This window comes from Armigeres subalbatus, chromosome 1 (genome assembly GCF_024139115.2).
Source record: "Armigeres subalbatus isolate Guangzhou_Male chromosome 1, GZ_Asu_2, whole genome shotgun sequence".
NCBI classification, from domain to species: Eukaryota; Metazoa; Arthropoda; class Insecta; order Diptera; family Culicidae; genus Armigeres; species Armigeres subalbatus.
Window position 1 is genome coordinate 39,839,011 of NC_085139.1, and position 25,015 is coordinate 39,864,025.

The 25,015-nt window shown below is 43.5% G+C and overlaps 2 protein-coding genes across 2 annotated transcripts in view; one reads left to right on the top strand and one right to left on the bottom strand.

The window, feature by feature from the left end:
• The window catches only part of LOC134224630 (leucine-rich repeat-containing protein 24), an 820,149-nt gene that overhangs the window by 64,212 nt on the left and 730,922 nt on the right, over positions 1-25,015 (top strand). The gene's annotated exons all lie outside the window — the stretch shown is intronic.
• Positions 4,999-25,015, bottom strand: part of LOC134206109 (uncharacterized) — a 35,235-nt gene continuing 15,218 nt past the window's right edge. The window contains exon 2 of the mRNA XM_062681803.1: positions 4,999-5,199. Within this exon, the coding sequence (XP_062537787.1) occupies positions 4,999-5,199 (201 nt within the window). The remainder of the gene's footprint in view (positions 5,200-25,015) is intronic.

Sequence of the window (25,015 nt, forward strand, 5' to 3'; positions counted from 1 at the left end):
CGCTGGTGGCAAAGTGAGCGGGACTAAATTTCAATTTATAAGAATTGAAAGAATAAATTTCAAACAGTCCTTTCAGGACTTAAACTATGTATCCAAGAAGAGGTTTTGACCCTTGGGGAAATTTTTAACCCAGACAAACAGACTGTTCGGCTTAAGTTTTCTAATTTATCCGTTCAAACACAAATACGATTTTGGAAAGATTTATTGTTTTTAATAATGCGGGATTTGAAAAACTAGGGAAGCTAACGACATTTTTCACTAAGGTGGCGTCTTCATCGATTTGGCCGTCGTCGACGGAAAGTGAAATTTTCTGGCAAGATTCTTTGGTCATTAGAAATGGTATCGATTTTTTCCGGGTTATCATTTTATACAAAAGAAGATTAATTCTAGGCGAATTTCTTTCAAAGTGCAAGACTCAATCGTTTGGTGACGACAGAATGTTACCCTTTGGTAGGTAGCACAACCACAAACACGCGTCGGATGGAGATGATGCAATGAGTTTGTTCGAATTAGCAGCCAAATGGAATTTCCTCATAAGATTTAGATTATGTTTTGTTGTAGTTGAGGATTGAAACGCTCAATTATTGGAAAAATATCGGTTCTTTACAGTACCATTATTTTACACAAGGGTAGATTGATCGGGGCTGCAAGAATGTTCATCAAAGTCCAAAATTAATAGTTTGGCGTTGACAGAAAGTTACAGTTACGATAGCGTAATCATAAGCGCGCGTCGGTGAGTGACGACGCAATAAATTTGTTCGAATGAATGGAATCGCTCACAGCAACCAAACTATCACGCCAAACGCCGATTCCACCGAAACAGTCCATATTTGCAATCAACCCTTTCTGTTCAGAAGATGCTGGTCTTGAGAAGAACCAATTTTGTGTCCCCAATGCACCTTTCCAATAACTAACTGCAACCAAATCCTTGTCGGAACGTTAATGTTAGAATTCCACTTCGTGCTGTTATTGTTCGACGACCACTCGATGAGTTTTCGCTATAGCGATATAGCGGATCACAACAGACGTCATTTTTGTAATCAACCCTTTCTTCACATAAAATGCTGGTTTGTTGAGGTTGAATGACGACCACCAACGCAGACTTCCACCACCAATTCGATGGTTTTCCGTTGAAAATGCTACCAGAGTGCCTTCGTACTGCTGTGTTCGCTCCGCTGCGTCCGCTCTACGTAAAATCTTGTTCAACCTGCGAATTTGCGAAATCCCGATCAAAATGGCTCGTGCGCGTCGGAAAGCAGCTTTCTTGTATTTAATAAATAAGGGCCGATTTCTTCACCACCGCTTAGTGCCTAAACCAGGTTTAAGCGTATGGGTAAGCACCGCTTAAGAGTTAAGCGGAGGTGAAGAAATTGGCCCTAAGTCCGTTAGCCCCGCCCCTTTGTGATCTGATATGGGTGTAAACATAATATGCACTCATAACGAATAATGAAGGGGCGGGGTTAATGGAATTACTTCATTAGATATAAGAAAGCTGCTTTTCGACGCGCGTGAGCCATTTTGATCGGGATTCCGCAGACAACGGAGAATGACAAATTCTAAAAATCCTATGAAATTTTCTCGCAAGATTCTGAATTTGGTTATGAGATGTTGGTTATCTAAGATGCGTATTGTTGCAAGGAATAACAACAGAAATTTGACTCTAGACGAAGTTTCTTCATATTACAAAACATTATCTCTTGGCATCTGTCTGTCCGATCGACGTTTACCGATGGGTGGTTGCTGTAGATAGCTTCCACTGAGGTGGCGTCTTCATTGATTTTATACAAAAGCCACCATTTTATACAAAAGAAGGTTGATCCGACTATCCGAAATAATCTTTCTTAAAAGTGCAAAACTCAATCGAATTTAGCGAATTTGATAGCGCGTCGGAGGGAGATGATGATGCATTAAATTTGAATGGATGGAATCACTAACAGCAACCAAGCTACCACGCCAAGCCTCATACCACCGAAACAGTCAATTTTCGCAAATAACTCTTTCTGTCCATAAAATGTTGGTCCTGAGAAGAACTAATTTTCATTTCCAAATGCGTCTTTCCAATAACTAACTGCATCTAAACGCTTGTCGGCACAGTTAGTTTCAACGCTTGCGTTGAAACTGTCCGACCGCTCCTTGATGATTTTTCGATAAGCCTCCAAAATTTGAAATAAATTTTCAGCATTACCACTGCCACCCACGTTATCGTGCTGCTGCGTCCGCTCCGCTGCATCGAATGTCGAACCGCTCTTTGTGAAATCCCGATCAAAATGGCTCGCGCGCGCAGGAAAGCAGCTTTCTTGTATTCAATAAATTAAGACCGTTAGCCCCGCCCCTTTGTGATCTGATATGAGTCTAAATATAAAGTGCACTCATAACGATTAATGAAGGGATGGAGCTAATGAAATTACTTCATTAGATATAAGAAAGCTGCTTTCCGGCGCGCGCGAGCGATTTTGATCGGGATTCCGCAGACAATGTCGGAGAATGTTATTTGCCACTGCCTTGCCAGCGGGAAAAAATGCAACAAAAATAAGATTAAAAAAATAGGTTTTACGTAAAACAAATCAAAACAAGGCACGTTACATTTTTTAGCGAAGAGTCCTAGCTGGAAAACGCATCATAAGTGAAAAAAAAAATGTTTTGCACTTTTTTTTCCCAAGCAATTGTCAAAAATCCAAAATCCAAATATACAAGAAAGGCAAAGTATTTTTCACGCTAATCACGCCGTAATCTAACACATGAGATTCAAAATAATTATTACCAATGGGAAAAAGTATATCTTTGTCGACATTCTTCAACGAATTATAACTGTAAATCCATCTTCCACTCGAAACTTACGATCGGTTCGTAAAAAACCGTTCTCAAATTGACATTTCAATTTTTTATGGCTCAAATTCATCTGGGGGATTACTAGGTAGTAAGTCATTACATGGGAAATAATAAGTAGAGCTCTTGTTAATAAACAGAAAAGCATATAAAAAATTGGTGACAATATATTTGCCACTGGCTTATACATGGTTTAACCGCTCTTTGCGGAATCCCTAACAAAATAACCCTTATTCTTGTTTACGGATGAACGATACTTTCGAACGAATGTGATTCGTTCGAACCGTTTCTCCATTTGATTTTGCTGGCGTAAACGAGAATGCACTTCAACTTTCGTTCGAAAGCACGTTCGTACGTAAACAAGAATATGGGTGAATGTGTCGTGTGCTGGAAAGCAGCTTTCTTGTTTTCAATAAATTGAGCCCGTAAATTGGAATGGATGGAATCACTTACAGAAACCAAGCTTCCACGCCAAACGCCGATGCCACCGAAACAGTCCATTTTTGCAATTAAACCTTTCTGTTCAGAAAATGCTAGTCCTGAGAACATCCAACTTTCTTTCCCAAATACGCTTTCCCAATAATGTAATAAAAGCATCGCCACTGGCGGCACGGGATCGCAACAGTGACATTTTTGTAGTCAACCCTTTCTTCAAATAAAATGCTGGTTCGTTGAGGTTGAATGATCTGCAGCAACACACAGAGGACCTCCACCAATGCGGTGGATTTCCGTTAAAAATGTAACCAGCGCCTCCGTAAAAATTTAACGCTGCGATCGCTTTGATTCGTTCGCTCTGCGTGAAATCTTGTTCAAACTGAGGATTAGATTTAAACCCGCAAGTGATTAATTTTTGATGTCTGTGCTAGTGATTCATGTACGTGATTGGTTGGTTTACCTATTTCTAAACTTTTTATAAATTATCGATAATAAATAGTTAAAAATTAGTATGTTCAAATAAATACAAAGAAGCTAAAGTTAACTCATCCTTCATGGGTCCAAAAAATTGAAAATCCATCGTGAAATGGCTGAGATATTAAAATTTAAAGTCTATCATATTATCGTGACGGTCCCCGATTTTCGCAATCGTAAAGTGTACCCCAATATAGAAAAAACAGACGTAGTCCTACGTCAAAATTCTTGAAGAAATTTTTCCTCGAAAAGCATCTGTAAGTAAATTGGTACCCATATGATGCAATAGCGCCAGCTTTGAGAACAGAAGCGTGCTTACAACGAGTACCATCTCTGGCTCCAGTTTGAATTTCTGAAAGAGTCATGCATTCATTCATGTATTCTGAGCATCCCTAGGGGCCAACATAGGGCCAACGTGAAAGATCTCCATCCTAGGCGGCTGCGTAATGTGTGGCCGACCCACCTCCATTTACGTTCTCGAATTTCTGTCAATTTCGGTTTTCGATAGCATTGAATTATAAAATGTAGGCATCGGTTGATAAAAACTTGCAGTTTCTGCGTAATCTTTGCTGATGCACACCAAATCTCACTGGCGTATAACAACACAGATTTTACGTTTGAGTTGAATGTTCGAAATTTGGTGCCATGATTAATCTGATTGGATCTCCATGCATTCCGTAAACTCGCAAACGCAGCCCTTGCCTTCCTGATCCGTGCTCCTATGTTGATCTTGGTTCCACCGTTCGACGCTAACTGGCTGCCAGATATTGCAAGTTTTCGACCTTTTCCACTGCTTACCCAGCTACCGTAAAGTTGGAGTGGTTGTTTGTATTTTCATTGTATTTACGATTTGGTCTTGTTGACGTTGATGATGATACCCGCCGTTGAGGAGCGTTCCACCAGGTCGTTCAGCTTACTCTGCATATCAGAGCGCCGTTGTGCTAGTAGAACAATATCACCGGCTAAATTGAAATCGCTTAGATGCTCCATAGTAATAGGCTGCCAGAGCAGGACTACTGCGCTTCGATGAGGCCGACTATTTTATTCGGAACTCCCTTGCCTCTAAGGGCGCCCCACAGGTTTTCGTGGTTCAGACGATCGAATGCTTTTTCGTAGTCAATGAATACAAGGTGACAATATCTTCCTAGGTGGAATCCTGCCTGCCGTCGGAGAGTCTCTCCTGTATCCGATTTAGGGTAACTTAGCACAGAACTTTGAGAACAATATACAGTAACATGATGCCTCGCCTAATGTCACACACAGCTAGATCCACATTTTTGGGACCTTCACCAATACGCCCTGCATCCAGTAAGCCGAAAAAGTTGCGGTTTCCCAGATATTGCAGAATAGTTGATGCAACATTTGCGCAGATAACATGGGGTCAGGTTTGAGCATCTCTGCTGAAATGCGATCGACCCCGGGAGCTTTGTTGGATTTCATGCTTCCGATGGCTGTTTCAATCTCCTGCAATGATGAAGTTTCGGAGTTGACGCGGGTAATGCGTCGCGCTCTTGGCGGCTCATGCCGAGATGTTGATGGTTAGTCGGGCGTCGAAACTTGAAAAAGTTGTCCGAAATGCACGAACCAACGTTTCAGCTAATCGGTTGGGTAGGTGAGTAACTGAACTGTCGCATGCTTTCACCGGCATCCTTGGATTCATCCTTGCTCCACTCAGGCGTCGCGAAACATTGTAGAGGAGGCGAATATCGCCAGTTGTTGAAGCTTTTTCCCCTTCGGCGGCCAGGGATCCCCCCCCACGCTCGCTTGTCCCGTCTGCAGCAGCGTTTAATTTCCTTCTCTACTCCTGTTGACGGGACTTGTACTTGGCTGCTCTGGGTTTTAGACGGTCTAGTGCAGCCTTTGCTTCTCTACATTCCTCGATTTTCCGCCAGGTTGCATCCGTAATCCTCTTCTTCTGCTAAGTTCGCAGCTCACCCAGGTTGTACTCGCTTGTTACGATAATGGCATTCTTGATGGCCGTCCACTGCTTTCTACGCTGCCGCCTTCCCGGACAACCGCTGCCCGAGTTCCAAGTTCTTCAATGAACGATCTCTCTACAGCTGGATCTTCTGGTCGGCGTGTGTTGAATCACCATCCGTCTCTCTTCCCGCTGCTGAATCAGAGCAATGCATAATCGGATCCCACCAATTAGAAAGTGATGGTCAGACGCGATGTCAGGGCTGCGTTTATTCCAAACAGCAAGAAGGCTCCTTCTCCATTTTCGGCTAATGCAGATGTGGTCGATTTGATTTTCAGTTTCTCCCTCACAAGAGACCCACGTGTCTTCGTGCACTAATCGATGGGGAAGAGCGATCCTCCAATCACCATGTCATTACAGAATCTGCCAACAGCTCACTGTTTCCATCATTTCCCCAAGACCATGATGTCCCATGACACGCTCATAGTCCGTGTTGCCGGAGCCGATCTTCGCATTTAAGTTGCCCATGTACATAGATTCCGGTAATTTTTTTTTTTTTTTAAATTGATTCCCACTTGATGAGCGCCGCCTGTGCATTTGTGCTAAGCAGGAAACCAACTCCTCGGTGCCGGGGAGCGTTGTTCCCCCGAATACCGGAATATAACAATACCTGTCCCGATGGTAGTTTGTGTTTTCCAAAGTTTGGCCAACGGACTTCACTCAGTCCAGGATTCCGATCTTCATGCGCCGTGCCAACCTAACGAGTTGTGCCAGCTTACCTTGCTGTGCTAACGATAAAACATTCCATGTTCCAATTCGTGTCCTTTGTTTCATGCCTAAAGTCGTCGCCGTTATATCAGTTCTCTATCTTTCTTCGTTGGTTTCTCGAACGGTTTGTTAAGTTTGGAGAGCAGTAGGTTGTTGGCCTAAGGTCCCTATCCAGCGGGATGGGGCTGCCATCTTAGACTTAACTTCCGGGGAAAAGCATTCCGTACGCAGCCGCTGGATGCCAGAACAGACGTTGTTGAAGCCGCATCTCCTTGGTGAACAGACGCTCGATCAGTCAGGTTAAATTTATTTAAAGTCCCACCCAACACCTGGACTAGGCTAGAGCGCTTTGAGCGGCACACGGTCGCTTCGATAGGGCCTGCTTGCGAATTCTCGTAGCTTTGTATAAAAGTTCAACAGATCCCGCTGTCAAACCCCACCACATCATAGGCAAGCCTCCAGGTCACACCCTTTCACTCTAGCGGATGTCAGAAGGACAACAGTGTCCAGGCTACACTACCAGCTAAGTACGCAACCCTTAGCTGGCGGTCAGTTGTCATCGAAAGACCCGTAGAAGCGTGAGTATTGAAGCTTGTGAGCTATGACCAGAGCCCAAAAGAGTGGTTGAAAAAAAACACCGAATTTTTGGAAGAATTGCCTCACGAATTCCATGAGAAATTATTTTGAAGGAGTTCCTATTCTGAAAGATTCCGGAAAAAAATATAATAATTTCCAAAGACTTTCTAAAAAACTTCTCAGAACTTTGACTTTTACAAGGGATTCATGAAGGAAATTCGCATAGAAGGAGCTTCTGGAGAAATACTTGAAGAAATAATTGAAGGAATTTATTGCAATACGTTTGTGGAACTTCCTGAACAAATGTTGAAGGAGTTCTTGGAGTATTATTTTGGATGTATTCTAGAAAGATCCCAAAGTTCAAAAGGATGATGCTTCCAAAACTTAGAAAACCCCAGTAAAACTCTTTTCGTTAAGTTTGTCGGTGGAATAGCTAGAGAAATTGCTTGTAGCGATTTCTGTAATGCAGAAACCGAAGGAATTCCTTGGAGAATTTGCAGAAAAGATCTTGTACAAACATTTATCGACAGCAAAATTAACAGCATTTGGCAAACTCATTTTTAGTTGCATCGTTTAATACCCTAAAAATGAGTGAGATTTATATAGTAGTAAATTTCAGAACTTGGAAACATTCGCATACATACATGTGAAAAAGTGGTCTATTAGTGTCTATGTACATAAAATATATAATTTTAATCCGTTTGTTCTAAAAAAATAAACTCTAAACTTTTCTTTACACTCACCATGCGTTAGGTAAGGTTTTTATCCCCGCCAGATGATGAACCTGAGTTGAGAATCATCCTCAGGAATTTGTTTTGAATAAGTTGGAGATTCAGATGATGGGTTTCAGCGCAGCTCTCTCAGACCGGCATGCCGTATTCGATCACAGGGAGGATGATTTACTTGTAGAGAACAAGAGAGAGCATTTTTTAGGGACAATAACGACCGACAATGGTTTTTTTTTTCTAAATTCTTTTCAGAATTACGGCAGAATGTTGCCGTCGATATTGCGAGAAGATAGAAAAATTCGAACGAGGGTCCGACGGTCGACCGTCGGAAAGTGGTTCCGCAAACGTCAAATCACTTGATGCACGGAAAATAATGTTGGTTGATTTTTTCGGTTTGAATGTTGATTATTGAAATCAAAGAAAATATGCAACTTTAAACGAGTGTTACATGCCGCTATATATTTTAAATTAGTTTTATGGTACTTTAAAGGCATTTCGGAACGTATTTATGCGATTTTGAAACATTTTAGATTCTCGAATATTCTTGATATAAAGGAATATCAACACTTTTCGCACAGTGCATGTCATTTGAAGTTTCCGACACTCAATCTTCTTTTTCTTCTTTGCTCCGCAAAATTAGAAGTTTTCTCTGTTCTCGTAATAGAAGAATCTCAAGTACGTGCCGGAAAAAAGACGCTTCAATAAATTGATCAAAATTTCGATTGTGTCGGTATTGGTGGTCGCCTAAAATTTGTTTTTCGGACGACATCCATATTTTTTTCCAGGGCTGACAATAGTCATTCTCGTCGTATGAAGAAAGCGAAAAAAATTTAGTCTTCGTCATAACATTGCACGACGCAACACCTATTCGTTTTCTTCGCGCCGCATGCGTACCACGACGATAGTTGCGCAGCCAAAAGTTATGACGATTTTCGTCGTCACTTCTTCACACAATTGATTGCACGTCATTATAGACGGACTGGTTAAAAACATAATAGCGTCTCAAATAAACAAATAATAGAAAGTTTGGTAACATAAATGTATCGATAACATTCATAACGCTTTCATACGTTGCTTCAAATTCATTATTACAAAGAATTAGCAAAAATCTTCGCATGGCAGCTGCCGTTCGAAGAATAACGGTATGAAGTCTTCGTTCTTCGATGTCGTCAGAACGATTTGGTTACACGACGAAAGCTAACGTCGTGCGCGTCATTGACGATGTGTAGAGTAGCAGTGAAGACAATGCCACTCGTCGCTACTGTGGCATTTCGTGCTATAACGATGACGATTGTCAGCCCTGTTTTTTTCAGCCATCGCGAATGAATTGATTGTCGCGCTTCTCTCTAACACGCTCTTTGCCGTCGCTAAGCAATTGTGTTTTGTTCAGTGGTGAATATTCGTCTCGGATCAATTTACTCTTTAACAAATCATGGCTCATCAAAACCAAAGACAGCATCTTGTAAGAAAATGTAAATTTTCGCTGACGGAATCCAAATCGTTGGAGACGCTAATGAATATCTGCTGCAATTACCTTTGCTCTGAGTGACATTGAGGCTAATTCCGCGACCGCGCTAAGCGACTTTTTGTAATTCGTCTCGGATCAATTCTCCTGGTATTCGTCTCAATAATATGCGTTTTGAACCACTATATATGCATTTTAAAAACTCAGAATATGGCGAGAAAATTTCACTGGCCATGCATGGCCATAAGTCACAGTACGGTTTTGTACTTTCTTCCGAATTGAATGGTGGTCCTGACAAGAACGGCCCTTGATGTCATTACCCACGCCATCACCATGCTGAATTTTCTGTACCAACCGCGCCGACGACCACCGTCCAGAAAATTTCAATTAATGCTGCTTCTTGTCGACCTCTCGATGATTTACCGTTAAAGTGCAAGACTGCCGAAGTAGTACCCACGCCATCGCACACTGGTTCAGAAGCCCCCAAAACGTGCGTTTTTTAGTTTTCGACCTGAAAACTACATTTTAGAGTCATGATGTCTTCAGAAGAGTTGGAGGATGTTTCTTGGGCTTTCTTTTGATAAGAAAATATCAATGATCTATCCACCTTAAAGGGCGGTATGGAATAAAAAAAGTTAAGGCGTTAGTCAATAGTCAATTTTCACATCAACACACCATTAAAAGCGGCAAGAGGCGGCAAGCCAAACAGCCACCATCTGAAAGATTCGGTTTTAGGCTACCGAATGCACAATGTTTTGTTTTGTTCCGTCGTGTTTCACTATTGTTTTAAATCAACTTAAAATAGTCCTTAATGTACGTTTTTCAGTACAACTGTTATGTAAACAATTAAAAAGTGGCTAACATGATTGGTTATTTTTTGCATGCTTACAATCTCGACAAATGACAGCCATTCGTCTTAAATGTGGCTGTTTCGTCTTGATGGAGATTGTTACTATGCAATAAATAACCAATCATGTTAGCCACTTTTTAATTGTTTACATAACAGTTGTACTGAAAAACGTACATTAAGGACTATTTTAAGTTGATTCAAAACAATAGTGGAACACGACGGAACAAAACAAAACATTGTGCATTCGGTAGCTTAAACCCGAATCTTTCAGATGTTGGCTGTTTAGTTTGCCGCCTCTTGCCGCTTTTCATGGTGTGTTGATGTGAAAATTGACTATTTTTTCTAAAGATTCCTTAATAACTTTGACAGGTTTCAAAATAGATCAAAGTAGTCTTCTAGACAAACATGTTTTTTGTCATTATGCACAACTTTCTAGAATAAACCATAGTGCTAAAATCATTTCCAAAAGAGTTATGCTCAAAATATGATTTTTGGGCGTCATTCATACAAAACGTGCTCTAATTCCTTACAAAACCGTTTGTCCAATATTGTGTCTTCCGAAAAGATGTTCCAATTCACATTCTTTATAACATTGCAGAGAACAACCACTGTTTTTGTACATCTGCATAAATTTTTTATTCCATACCGCCCTTCAAGGTGGATAGATCATTGATATTTTCTTATCAAAAGAAAGCCCAAGAAACATCCTTCAACTCTTCTGAAGACATCATGACTCTAAAATGTAGTTTTCAGGTCGAAAACTAAAAAACGCACGTTTTGGGGGCTTTTGAACCAGTGTGCATCGTCACACCGATGGAGCCAATGACAAAATGATAACACCATGAGTCCCGCCCTTTGGGCAAACGGTATGGGTGCACATTTTGTTTACGCCACCCCCCTGAAATGAGATGTAGTTCTTGAAGCCGACTACCGATTGGGTGGCGCTAGTGTTGCCTTTCCTATTATAAGCTCCGTTCACACCGCTACGAGAGCATTGGGGCGATTGACGCTTTGATGTTGCATGAAGAAGAAGAAGCCGAAAGATGATAATCAAAAATATTCCCACAGGAAAACATACGAAGAAATTTTTGAAACTTTTCTTCAAAATTCTAGAAGAAATTTATTTAACAAAGGTAAGCAGTACGGGGTTAGACTTGTTTTCATGCACAATAAACAAAGTATTTCAATTTCAATTTTTATTCTGTGATATCATACTTAATACACAGTATAAGAAAAGTCCAACCCCGTACTGTTTACCGTTTTTAATTAGAATTTCAGAGAAGAGTTTCAAAAATATCCTAGGTTTTACCGTGCGAAATTTTTTAAATATCATCTTTCTGTTTCATGCAACATCAAAGGGCTAATTAATACCGTCGAAAATCACGCAGCAATGGAATACATCTCGTTGAATATAATTTAAATAACAATGCAACACATGCCGCTTACGCATCCGACTGTTCTGACTTCGTGTGTTTATTGCTTAACCGGCAATGTTTACATCCAGCACCATGTTGCAGCACCATGTTTTTGGCTTCAGTCGAGTTGTTCGTGGATGACAGCCGTTTCATGGGGGTGGTTTACGCATTTCCACATTCACTGTTAGGGTGGGGCTAGTGACGTACCGCTTAATTTTACTTTGTGCATAAAAAATCCTTGTTCTGCGCGCGCGTCATTTTCGTTCGATATTTCAGAAAGGTCAATCGACGGCGTTCGGTAGCGGTTTTATCCGCAGCAGGTAACAGCGACATCACTGGCAGTCATCGATGGTGGAGCGGCGAATCATTAGTCCTCCTTAATGGAAGAAGATCTTAAGTCAGATTCTCCTCGCAAGATTCAAACTATGAGTAAGTTGATGATAGTGATTAAAGAAGCACATTATTGAAAATACTGTGACTGTGTACTGTGACGTGACTGTAGCAAATTCATAGCCAGTAAAAGTTTCTCGCTAGATTTTGATATGTTAGCGATTTAAAATGTGTTTTGATCCTTTTCTTAATCCGAGCAAACTTTTTCAAAGTTCAAACCACAACCACTTTGCGCGCATCGGGGCGAAATGATACAAAAAAAATTTATTCGCATAGTGACTAAAAAATATAATGGCGTATAGGTATCGGTTCGAGCGGCGGCCATCGGCAAATGGTTGACAAGAAAATGTATTGAATATGATAGCGTATGTGGATCGATTTGTCTGTTGTCCGCGAAAAGTGAAATTGACTCGCAAAATTCTGACATTGGTTTTTTTTTATCTTAGTAATTATTCAAAATAAATTGATTCTACTTTGAACCACAGTTTTACAAAGGAGAAAGGAGAAAAATTGATCCGAAATGAATTTTCGTCAAAGTATAAAACATAGGAAAATTAGCGTCAGTAACGGAATCGCAAGCGTACATGGGAGGGAGACGCTGAAATAAATTTATTCGCATGGAGGGTGTTTGAAGCGTTTAACAATCCAACATTTTCCTACATGGCGTTATGGAACGTACACACGGTCAAGCAGTTTGACCAACATTGACTCCACCTCTCGTTTGTTCCAACATCCATCAAGTTTTACCAACAGCGGCACGAACAATCAATTTATTCGACCAACAATATCACACACGAACGACCGGAGCGCTAACTTGAGCATCAACCATCAAAAAATATATGGGGGTTTGTGCAACTTCACTACAAATGCTCAAACATGTTCGGCGAACCTTGACTCCACCCCCGACAACTCAAACCAAAATCAAACCGTTTTAATTTTTTCCAACCGAGCCGCCAACTGTCAAATGGTTGTTCGAACAACTTCACACACGTTCCAACAAAGCAGCAACCGAAGCGTTTCTTGGGGGTGGAGTCAATGTTCGTCGAACTGCTTGACTGGTGTGTACGCAGCATTAGACTTATCATTGACCAAAAGGTTTCGCGTAGTTTACGTCGGATGGTCGTGTCTTGTACACAACCCTTCTGGTTTTCTTTCGCAGCACGAACGTATGCGGAAGTATGAACCAAAGGGCTCACAGCAACGTTTTCCGCTCCAAGGTGTTTAGACCTTCAAAGAAGAACATTCCACCGTTCAAGTTCGTTGTAACCATAATACGCTACGTCTTCATTGCAGAAATTGATTTCATCTGCATTAGCAATACCATGACCCTGCAGAAGTCAACATGCCTGTCCGAAACGGTCTCGCTTCACGTAGAGAGATTCCAGTACGAACGCTTTTAGATCCCAAATCAATGTGTGAAGAATTGTCACGAATCGAGCCTGGCAAGGGCAAGCTGATAGTGAAGCTCACGACAAGTTGTCAACAGTGCAATTTAGTCTCCCTTCCATTAAGAAGGGGACTGTCGATGAACGGATGCGTTTTGGAGTCTTGCAAACTTGTAAGTTTGTATGTTTTTGCGAACAAAACTTCAATAATTATTCATTTCTCTGCCAAGTAGCTATGTGCGACCATTTTGTGTTAAGAAATCCCAAGTGCAAATTTATGGAAAATGTTTAGTTTTTATTTTTAGGAATTGTACTGCAAATCGTACTTTAGAAATAATATTTCTGAAATGACTATTATATAAATATTATGACAAATTTGCGATTATCTAGTTATAAACTGTCAGCTTCAAAGCGCATCTCTATCTTAGGTTGATAGAAATATTTTTTTAATAGTTACACATTTTTTTTAAATATTTTATTTTAATTTTATATTTTATTTTCAACCATTCCACTTCGAAGAGCATTATTCTATGAAATGCGTTACAGCAGGCCATCAGGCAGTTTTATACGAACACATTTCGCGGCTCTTTTGGTCATGTCCTGCTCAAGGTCGACCCCTTCTATATTCTTCCTAGGCACGCCATCAATAGTGGCTTACCATCAATTTCGTTCTAGCGCGGGAGTAGGGGACGCAAAGCAACAATGGAGTCAACCGGGCCTTTCAATCAAAGTCAATCGTGCAACACATGACAACGACGACGACGATGATGAACCGAAACCAACCCAACAGACCAGAACGACGCACGCATCCAACCGAAATCGACTTCACAGAATTCGCATTTTTGGCTCGAACAACAACATCGGTACGTGTGGGTGTCGGTAGCGTCCACGAGGACGACGAATGTGTGAACCAGCGCCCGAACAAGAAGCGCCTTTGCTGCCAGCCGCGCCGCCCCGGCAGCCGGGATGGCCGGCGGGGTTGATTGTTTTGGCTGATTGCAGGGATTCGTTGACATGGGTTCGACAATGTAATGTATGGAGGGAAAAGATTTTAAGATTAGGTGCGGCAATTTTTGCATTAGCAGATTGATCCGAAGAAATGGTATCGAAGTAATAGGATTGCAGCTTGTGCTTATCGAGTCTTCAGTAGGCACAGGCACAGTTTTGGTGATGTAGTCGTTAGAATTTCGACAGAATGAAATTCGGATTGTGATTTTGGGCACATACGCTTGTACACCTCAATTGCGTTTTCAATGTCACTGTTCTATTTTGCTGAGTTTGTTGTTTAGCTACTACTTTTTTACTACTGAATCGTAGATAAAAATCATAGTGAAGATGAGAGTGGCTCAAGCCAGTTCCAGTCAACTTTTGCGGAGTTTTTTTTTCGACTCCCCTAAGTACAAGACAGCAATGGGCCGGCATTAAAGAAGCAATAAAAGAAGAAGCCTAAATATGCCTCGCCAAGTTCTCATCATCGTAAACATAATGATGATTCTTCAAAAACATTCAAACTGAGCCTTCGGTATGTACAACTCTATTCGAGATAAGAGCAACTTTTATCCTACCCTACTTACGTGCTTCACCACGCTTCAAATGTTAAATCCCAAGATACACGATTCAAGTTGAATACCTCTAGTTGTTGTTCATCGCACAATCCTCGACAACGATCCTTAGCATAGAGCGAACCACTAGGTAAAAATGCACTAGTCGCACCAGCAGTAGTAGGAATAGGCTTCATCCGAGAACTCCTCGACATTGTTACAATCAACGACCGACCTACTAACGACGACGACGACGACAACGACGGCGGCAGCGGGTTGCGCCCCGCAGCGCTGCGGGATCTTGCTCTGCACTCTCAGCGGCAGACTTTCAAGTGGGTGACTTTATTGGATTTTATATTTCCTCCGGGCAAGTAGACAGCCATCCAGTTGTTAGCAATCAGGCTCACGGCGGAGGCACCATCGTCATGGCCAAACGCAACGCGCTCGCTCGGTTCCCGCTGAAAATGGGTTGAGTTCAGCTTGAGACGATGGATGGGTGCTCGGTGAACTTGTAGCAACTCTCAAGAACCACCTCCGCCGCTGCGCTCGTTCGCTTGCTCGCTCGGTAAGGCATTGCGCGCCTTCATGGTTTCACATTCATTAAATGTGAAAAAATGCTCGCCATAATCCACTGATGATGGTTGCTTGCTGGACGGCCGAGGGAACTGAACTGGATGAAGCAAATGAAGTCAGCCCATTGCACGCTCTGCTGTACGCTCTATGACTGCTTGTGCTAACTCGAGAGCGGACGGTGGCGTCACCGAGTTGACGAGTGAAGACTGAAGTGCAGTTTTCCTTTATTGCTTTTGGTAACAGAAGGGCATATGAAAGGGTTCCAGTAAATGAGAATTGATTGGATTGCGGGTTGAATGGAAGAAAGCCGGGTAAAAGTTAATAAATTGTTTTATTGTTTAGGGATTTATTTGACGTCTTGTTGGTCGATGGTTTGGGCGGAATAGCTTTCGTATGATAGTTATTTTTATGAAGTTGTTAAACAGTAAGGGACGATGATTTCGTTGTAGATATACAATATTACTTATTGAGGAAGAATAATTGACATTTAATGAGTTTTTTCTGTTATGTGGATATCAGAAATAAAAGCCATTTTATCGTAATACCCCATCAATGTAAAAGGAACGAAACAACTCTTCTGTTTCATGGAATTCAAATGATAATAATCTGGAATTGCGGCTCCAATTGTGTTCGCTCAATGTTGCAGTAGCTATACATAGGTACATATTACCCACTTTAATTTCGTTGCATTTGGAGAAATCTAAAATCCAAACTGTTTTCTGGAAAGCTAGAAATTCAATCGGTATAAAATCAATAAAAATATTGAATTGTTAATTTGTCTGATGGGTTTACCTCAACAAGTGGAAGTGAATCGATCCATGCAATTAGTGACAACCAGATATTTAGAACATAAAAACACGTTAAGAGCTTTTTACTGGATGTCTTTACTTGTCATAAGACGAATCAATACCTCTCCTTCTTATTATTATTAGTCGATCATGCTCATGCTCTTCTTCTTATTGGCATTACATCCATAAATGGGAAATTACCGATTTGCAGGTTAATGTTCATTAAGAACTTTCACAGTTATTAACTGGAAGGTTTCTAATACTTTAATGATACTTTAAATCCCAAGGGAGTCGAGACAATTTCGAGCCCGAAAATTTCCTAGATCGGACCGCGAATCGAAAGGGGGCTTCTGAGCCACTCGTAGGGAGTAGGGCTTCCATTCCCGGAAACGATTTCCCGGGAAATCATATTTCCCGGGATTCCCGATTCCCGGGATTTATGTATCAGTTTCCCGAATTTCCCGGGAAATGAACATACTAAAATATTTTGTAATAATTGTCTTATTTTTTTTTAATCAATTACATTTTTGCACTAGCATCATCTCACTATTTATTTCACTTTTGAATTTTAAGTTAAGTTACAACTGAAAATGTTACAGAATCATACGGTGCATTCCAACACGTGTTGAAGAGAGGCGGGACAAAGAACCAGTTTGTATCTATCGTTCATTTATTCAGTAGGTTCAAACGTCGGTAAGCGTTGTGAAGTCGAATTAAAAAAATAGTGTCTGTGGTGAAACAGCAGAGCTATCAATGTTCGCAAATACTAAGGCAATAGCAGTGACCGCTTTGGCAGGTTTGTCCTATTATTGTCAAAGGTTTTTTAAGACCTTCAATCCTTTTTGATTCAATTCCCGAACAGACTCATATTTCGTTTGTATTTTGAGATATTCCTGAAATATTTCATTTGAATATTTTATAATATTGGTGGGCTAACAGATCTTGATGGAAAAACAGATTTTATGTCTTTAGTATGCGATCATTATAACTGTCTTACATCAAATACTCGCAAAACTTTTGCAATTTGATACGTTTTAGGTGCTGTTCGGCATTTCAAGCAAAGTTTGGCCGAAAAATATGTTATAGTCAGAATCAGTAAAGTACGACAATCAAGCACTCGCTTTAAAGCTCTTTTTTATTTCGAATGGAAGAATTCTCATTTCAAATATTTCAGCTGCTTTAAATACAAAACGTGTTCAAGTGGACGTACATGAATAAAAATGGCTTATCCTTCATTGACCAGAAGATTCTATGCACTAAAAAAAGTCGTCGAGTATAAGAATAGTTCATGTTAGGAATATTTTGGCGATAATAGAGGAGAATCTCTCGAAGCCGTCGTTGACCAAAAACTGGAAAAAAAAATGCGGATACAACCTGAAAAAGTTTTTAAAAAAATATGGAAATGTAGCACATAGTGGAGCTCATCAGGACACTGCAGATCTTACTCTTGATCCAGAGCAGATGCTGATACTGACATTGCGAACGTTTTGTAGAAGGAGTAAACGCTTTTCGAACTGAACAAAATCTTTTCAGGCTTTCAACAACTCTTTCCTCATTTGAGGACAGAATAGCAAGCCTCCCTGATGTCGAATGTATATTTTCAAAACCATATTTTACGACTTACCCGGGAAATCCCGGGATATTATTATTTCATTTCCCGTTTCCCGGGAAGTTGATTCCCGGGAAAAATGGAAGCCCTAGTAGGGAGGCTTCCAAACCATTTGAGAGTAGGCTTCCGAGCCTCTTGGAAAGACGTTTCCGAGCCTCTTGAAAGGAGGTTTCTGAACTTTTCGAAAGGAGGTTTCTGAACGGTTTGAGAGGAGGCTTCCAAGCCTTTTGAAAGAAGGTTTCAGAATTTTTCGAAATGAAGCTTCCGAGCCCCTTGAAAGGATGCTTCCGAGCTTCTTGAAAGGAAGCTTCCGAGCCTCTTGAAAGGAGGCTTCCGAGCCTCTTGAAAGGAGGCTTCCGAGCCTCTTGAAAGGAGGCTTCCGAGCCTCTTGAAAGGAGGCTTCCGAGCCTCTTGAAAGGAGGCTTCCGAGCCTCTTGAAAGGAGGCTTCCGAGCCTCTTGAAAGGAGGCTTCTGAGCCTCTTGAAAGGAGGCTTGAGCCTCTTGAAAGGAGGCTGAGCCTCTTGAAAGGAGGCTTCCGAGGCCTCTTGAAAGGAGGCTCTGAGCCTCTTGAAAGGAGGCTTCTGAGCCTCTTGAAAGGAGGCTTCTGAGCCTCTTGAAAGGAGGCTTCCAGGCCTCTTGGAAAGGAGGCTTCTGAGCCTCTTGAAAGGAGGCTTCCGAGCCTCTTGAAAGGAGGCCTGAGCCTCTTGAAAGGAGGCTTGAGCCTCTTGAAAGGAGGCTTCTGAGCCTCTTGAAGAAGGCCTGAGCCTCTTGAAAGGAGGCCTGAGCCTCTTGAAAGGAGGCTTCCGAGCCTCTTGAAAGGAGGCTCTGAGCCTCTTGAAAGGAGGCCTGAGCCTCTTGAAAGGGAGGCTTCCTGAGCCTCTTGAAAGGAGGCTTCTGAGCCTCTTGAAAGGAGGCTTCCGAGCCTCTTGAAAGGAGGCTCTGAGCCTCTTGAAAGGAGGCCTGAGCCTCTTGAAAGGAGGCCTGAGCCTCTTGAAAGGAGGCTTCTGAGCCTCTTGAAGGAGGCTTCTGAGCCTCTTGAAAGGAGGCTTCCTGAGGCCTCTTGAAAGGAGGCTCTGGAGCCTTCTTGAAGGGAGGCTCTTGAGGCTGAGCCTCTTGAAAGGAGGCTTGAGCCTCTTGAAAGGAGGCTCTGAGCCTCTTGAAAGGAGGCTTCTGAGCCTCTTGAAAGGAGGCCTGAGCCTCTTGAAAGGAGGCTTCCAGAGCCTCTTGAAAGGAGGCTGGAGCCTCTTGAAGGAGGCTTCCTGAGGCCTCTTGAAAGGAGGCCTGAGCCTCTTGAAAGGAGGCTGGAGCCTCTTGAAAGGAGGCTTCTGAGCCTCTTGAAAGGAGGCTTCCTGAGCCTCTTGAAGGAGGCCTGAGGCCTCTTGAAAGGGAGGCTTCCTGAGCCTCTTGAAAGGAGGCTTCTGAGCCTCTTGAAAGGAGGCTTCTGAGCCTCTTGAAAGGAGGCTTCCAGAGCCTCTTGAAAGGAGGCTTCTGGAGCCTCTTGAAAGGAGGCTTGAGCCTCTGAAAGGAGGCTCTGAGCCTCTTGAAAGGAGGCTTCGAGCCTCTCTTGAAAGGAGGCTTCTGAGCCTCTTGAAGGAGGCTCTGAGGCCCTCTTGAAAGGGAGGCTTCCGAGCCTCTTGAAAGGAGGCTCTGAGCCTCTTGAAAGGAGGCTTGAGCCTCTTGAAAGGAGGCCTGAGCCTCTTGAAAGGGAGGCTTCTGAGCCTCTTGAAAGGAGGCTTGAGCCTCTTGAGGAGGCCTGAGCCTCTTGAAAGGAGGCTTCTGAGCCTCTTGAAAGGAGGCTTCCGGAGCCTCTTGAAAGGAGGCTTCTGAGCCTCTTGAAGGAGGCCTGAGCCTCTTGAAAGGAGGCTTCTGAGCCTCTTGAAAGGAGGCTTCTGAGCCTCTTGAAAGGAGGCTGAGCCTCTTGAAAGGAGGCTTCTGGGCCTCTTGAAAGGGAGGCTTCCTGAGCCTCTTGAAAGGAGGCTCTGAGCCTCTTGAAAGGAGGCTAGGCCTTGAAGGAGGCTGAGCCTCTTGAAAGGAGGCTTCTGAGCCTCTTGAAGGAGGCTTGAGGCCTCTTGAAAGGAGGCTTCTGAGCCTCTTGAAAGGAGGCTTCTGAGGCCTCTTGAAAGGAGGCTTCCGAGCCTCTTGAAAGGAGGCTTCTGAGGCCTCTTGAAAGGAGGCTGAGCCTCTTGAAAGGAGGCTCCTGAGCCTCTTGAAAGGAGGCTCTGAGCCTCTTGAAAGGAGGCTTCTGAGCCTCTTGAAAGGAGGCTCTGAGCCTCTTGAAGGAGGCTTCGAGCCTCTTGAAAGGAGGCTTCCAGGCCTCTTGAAAGGAGGCTTCTGAGCCTCTTGAAAGGAGGCTTCCAGGCCTCTTGAAAGGAGGCTTCTGAGCCTCTTGAAAGGAGGCTTCTGAGCCTCTTGAAAGGAGGCTTCTGAGCCTCTTGAAAGGAGGCTTCCAGGCCTCTTGAAAGGAGGCTTTGAGCCTCTTGAAAGGAGGCTTCTGAGCTCTTGAAAGGGAGGCTTCCAGGCCTCTTGGAAAGGAGGCTCTGAGCCTCTTGAAAGGAGGCCTGAGCCTCTTGAAAGGAGGCTTCCTGAGCCTCTTGAAAGGAGGCCTGAGCCTCTCTTGAAAGGAGGCTCTGAGCCTCTTGAAAGGAGGCTTCCTGAGCCTCTTGAAAGGAGGCTTCTGAGCCTCTTGAAAGGAGGCTTGGAGCCTCTTGAAAGGAGGCTCTGAGCCTCTTGAAAGGAGGCTTCTGAGCCTCTTGAAAGGAGGCTTCCTGAGCCTCTTGAAAGGAGGCCTGGAGCCTCTTGAAAGGAGGCTTGAGCCCTCTTGAAAGGAGGCTTCTGAGCCTCTTGAAAGGGAGGCTTCTGAGCCTCTTGAAAGGAGGCTTCCTGAGCCTCTTGAAAGGAGGCTTCCGAGGCCTCTTGAAAGGAGGCTTCTGAGCCTCTTGAAAGGAGGCTTCCGAGCCTCTTGAAAGGGAGGCCTGAGCCTCTTGAAAGGAGGCTTCGAGGCCTCTTGAAGGAGGCTTCTGAGCCTCTTGAAAGGAGGCTTGAGCCTCTTGAAAGGAGGCTTCTGAGCCTCTTGAAAGGAGGCTGGAGGCCTCTTGAAAGGAGGCTTCTGAGGCCTCTTGAAAGGAGGCTTCTGAGCCTCTTGAAAGGAGGCCTGAGCCTCTTGAAAGGAGGCTTCTGAGCCTCTTGAAAGGAGGCTTCCTGAGCTCTTGAAAGGAGGCTTCCTGAGCCTCTTGAAAGGAGGCTCTGAGCCTCTTGAAAGGAGGCTTCTGAGCCTCTTGAAAGGAGGCCTGAGCCTCTTGAAAGGAGGCTTCTGAGCCTCTTGAAAGGAGGCTTCCTGAGCCTCTTGAAAGGAGGCTTCCTGAGCCTCTTGAAAGGAGGCTTCTGAGCCTCTTGAAAGGAGGCTTCCTGAGCCTCTTGAAAGGAGGCTCTGAGCCTCTTGAAAGGAGGCTTCTGAGCCTCTTGAAAGGAGGCTTCCGAGCCTCTTGAAAGGAGGCTTGAGCCTCTTGAAGGAGGCTGAGGCCTCTTGAAAGGAGGCTTGAGGCCTCTTGAAAGGAGGCTTCCTGAGGCCTCTTGAAAGGAGGCTTTGAGCCTCTTGAAAGGAGGCTGGAGCCTCTTGAAAGGAGGCTTCTGAGGCCTCTTGAAAGGAGGCCTGAGCCTCTTGAAAGGAGGCCTGAGCCTCTTGAAAGGAGGCTTCTGAGCCTCTTGAAAGGAGGCTGGAGCCCTCTTGAAAGGAGGCTTGAGCCTCTTGAAAGGAGGCTTGAGCCTCTTGAAAGGAGGCCTGAGTCTTGAAAGGAGGCTTCTGAGCCTCTTGAAAGGAGGCTTCTGAGCCTCTTGAAAGGAGGCTCTGAGCCTCTTGAAAGGAGGCTTCTGAGCCTCTTGAAAGGAGGCTTCTGAGCCTCTTGAAAGGAGGCTTCTGAGCCTCTTGAAAGGAGGCTTGAGCCTCTTGAAAGGAGGCTTCTGAGCCTCTTGAAAGGAGGCTCTGAGGCCTCTTGAAAGGAGGCTCTGAGGCCTCTTGAAAGGAGGCTCTGAGCCTCTTGAAAGGAGGCTCTGAGCCTCTTGAAAGGAGGCTTCTGAGCCTCTTGAAAGGAGGCCTGAGCCTCTTGAAAGGAGGCTCTGAGCCTCTTGAAAGGAGGCTTCCAGGCCTCTTGAAAGGAGGCTTCGAGCCTCTTGAAAGGAGGCTTCTGAGGCCCTCTTGAAAGGAGGCTTGAGCCTCTTGAAAGGAGGCTTCCTGAGCCTCTTGAAAGGAGGCTTCTGAGCCTCTTGAAAGGAGGCCTGAGCCTCTTGAAAGGAGGCTTCTGAGCCTCTTGAAAGGAGGCCTGAGCCTTGAAAGGAGGCTCTGAGCCTCTTGAAAGGAGGCTCTGAGCCTCTTGAAAGGAGGCCTGAGCCTCTTGAAAGGAGGCTTCGAGCCTCTTGAAAGGAGGCTTCTGAGCCTCTTGAAAGGAGGCCTGAGCCTCTTGAAAGGAGGCTCTGAGCCTCTTGAAAGGAGGCTCTGAGCCTCTTGAAAGGAGGCCTGAGCCTCTTGAAAGGAGGCTTCTGAGCCTCTTGAAAGGAGGCCTGAGCCTCTTGAAAGGAGGCCTGAGCCTCTTGAAAGGAGGCTCTGAGCCTCTTGAAAGGAGGCCTGAGCCTCTTGAAAGGAGGCTCTGAGTCTCTTGAAAGGAGGCTTCCGAGCCTCTTGAAAGGAGGCTTCCGAGCCTCTTGAAAGGAGGCTTCCGAGCCTCTTGAAAGGAGGCTTCCGAGCCTCTTGAAAGGAGGCTTCCGAGCCTCTGGAAAGGAGTCTTTCGATTTAAAAAAAGGCATCCGAGCCCCTTGAAAGGAGGCTGAATAAAAGGTAGAACTCGATTCTGCAGACGTTCAGTTTTGTGTCTTCATCGTTTCTCGGAGATGTGAATTTACATCTTCTGGCCGCAATTGAAATTCCTTACATGTCCGTGAATAAAATCATCCGCAAACACAAATTTGAATATTTCAGCGATACTCCATCGAGCGTCCTACCGTCCATTAATATACTGCTTGGGTGGTGTTGCATGATGGCTTGCGAATTTCTATACCATACACGTTCACGTCGCTTTTTGTCAAGCATTTCAAATCTATCGACGGTTCCCAAAACACGTTTTCAATATTCTTTGAACATTTCAATGCATTTCCCATCTAATTTTTGTCTTACTTTATTTCTTTTCCTAATGAACGGATATTGCTTTTTAATTGCATTTGTTGTGTGGAGGAGCTGCCTTTTTCTTGGAAATCACAAAAATGTAGCCATAATATACTTTGGCGTTCAGGAGGTAACATACTTCCTTCTAACAGTCATCATTTCAAATAGTTCTCTTTGGTAACAGACGGAATCAATGCGCACGATGTGTCAACAGCGACTGAACTTCACTGACTATTAAAGCTGTGCTCCATTTTGCTTCAATTCTAAACCAGCCAAAAAGTTATAACAACGTCTTTTTTCTTCTTCCAGGTATGTGCGAGCGAAATGTGCAATAAGCTCTTGGGAAAGTTCTCGACATTGGGACTTCAACAATCCAGGCAAGTAGGCACTTCGGAAAGCAAGCAAATAAAAATTTCAGCAACTTCTACATCGTTAATAATTTAGTTGAGTATGATGCTCTTAAGGACACATTTTCCAGGATCCGAACACGGCTCCCCGTCCAATTAATCCATAATCCACGACCTACGAACCTTTTACAGCTGCAAGGCAGCAAATTTGAAACAGAAAAGCTGAACGCCGGTTGTTAAGCAACCAACAGTGTGATCCGATGTCTTTGGCGGCACGAGGTGCATTGCGCTAACGATTGTTTTGGTTATCGCAAAGTTCCGCCTTAAAACAATTGATGTCTACGACCTGAAGCGATGCCGCGCCGATTTTGAATATAAACGACGTTCGTCTAAACACAATTAAGGTTCCACGCCAGTGGAAAAGGAAACAAAGTTGCGGATTCCCGAGTTTGTACATTCATCGGACGTTGCTTTCCGCGAATGTCTGGCCCCGCGGCAGCCAGTCAGTTTTATCGCCATCTTTTATCGACAATTTATTTCGCATTTCTTTTCCGAAGATTGACAATGGAACGCCGCTGTGGCCAAGTGTTTGATTTCTAGTGCTCTCAGCGAGGAAATTCATCTTTCAGGAAGAGCACGAATGTTTCGAAAAGCTCACTGATGTGCTGCCGGTTGGAAAGTTAAGTGGGCCGGAATTTCTACCAGGCTTACTGTTTGGATCTAAATACATTATTTTGTTGGATTCACAATAAGTCGATATTCACGAAAAAATATGTTGGGGCAGGCTCGGTTTCACCTGGGATCCTTATCCCAGTCAAAAGCAAAGAAGAACAAACCCGCCTCAATATATCTTCACATTTATCACGGATGAGCATCGCCTAGCCGAAGGAGGCACTGATGGATATTGGATTTACTGATCAATCAAATTTAACAACCATCATCTATGTCCTTTCGTTTGGCTGCAGGATATTGGTTTTGCAGCCGACGCGTGACTTGAACAAATAGAAGCGTTGTTTGCCTGGAAGGAATCAACGAATTGGATTTAAGTTGAATTATCGGAATTACCGCTCGAGAGAAGAAACCTTCAACAGTTATAATGGATTCGTTACGCAGTGAGCGAGAGCGGGTCCGTAATCCGAATAATTGAAATGCTTCCGGCGAAAGGAAAGAAGTTTGTGCTTTTTCCGATTGTTCATGGGTCAAAACTAAATTAGAGCTTAGTTTCGATTTAACAATAATTGAAACACAGTATGAGATTGTCTACAGAGTGTTCGATAATCATCCGTACAGATTTTGATAATTTGCTTCTAGAGAGCAAAACAAATCTAGCCGCAATCACAGAAATTCTTTTCACCAAGATCGTCAAAATTTAGCACCATCCCAAAATGCGTGATCAGCCCTTCCTTTATAAAAACGCGGATAATGGATAGCCCCAACAGCAATCCAACTCAACTTTGTCAGTGCAAAAATACTCCTCTAGCAGAAGCGCTTATCAAACTTTTCCCGGGCAAATCTCTGACCACAATCTACATACACACTACTACACAGGCTTCCCTATGCATAGTAAGAAGAGGGACAACATCATAAAACTTTCATGCACAAACCCTATAATTGAATAATTGATGAATCCCCCTCCTTGTTGTTTTTCGATTGCTGTGGCCGCTGAGCAATCGTTGTTCGTTATTCCTGAGTTTCCTTGCCGTGTGTACCAAAAATGGTTTGGTCCCTTCAGTTGGGGCAGGCAGGCACTTGATTAGAGATTCATGGGTCCCACT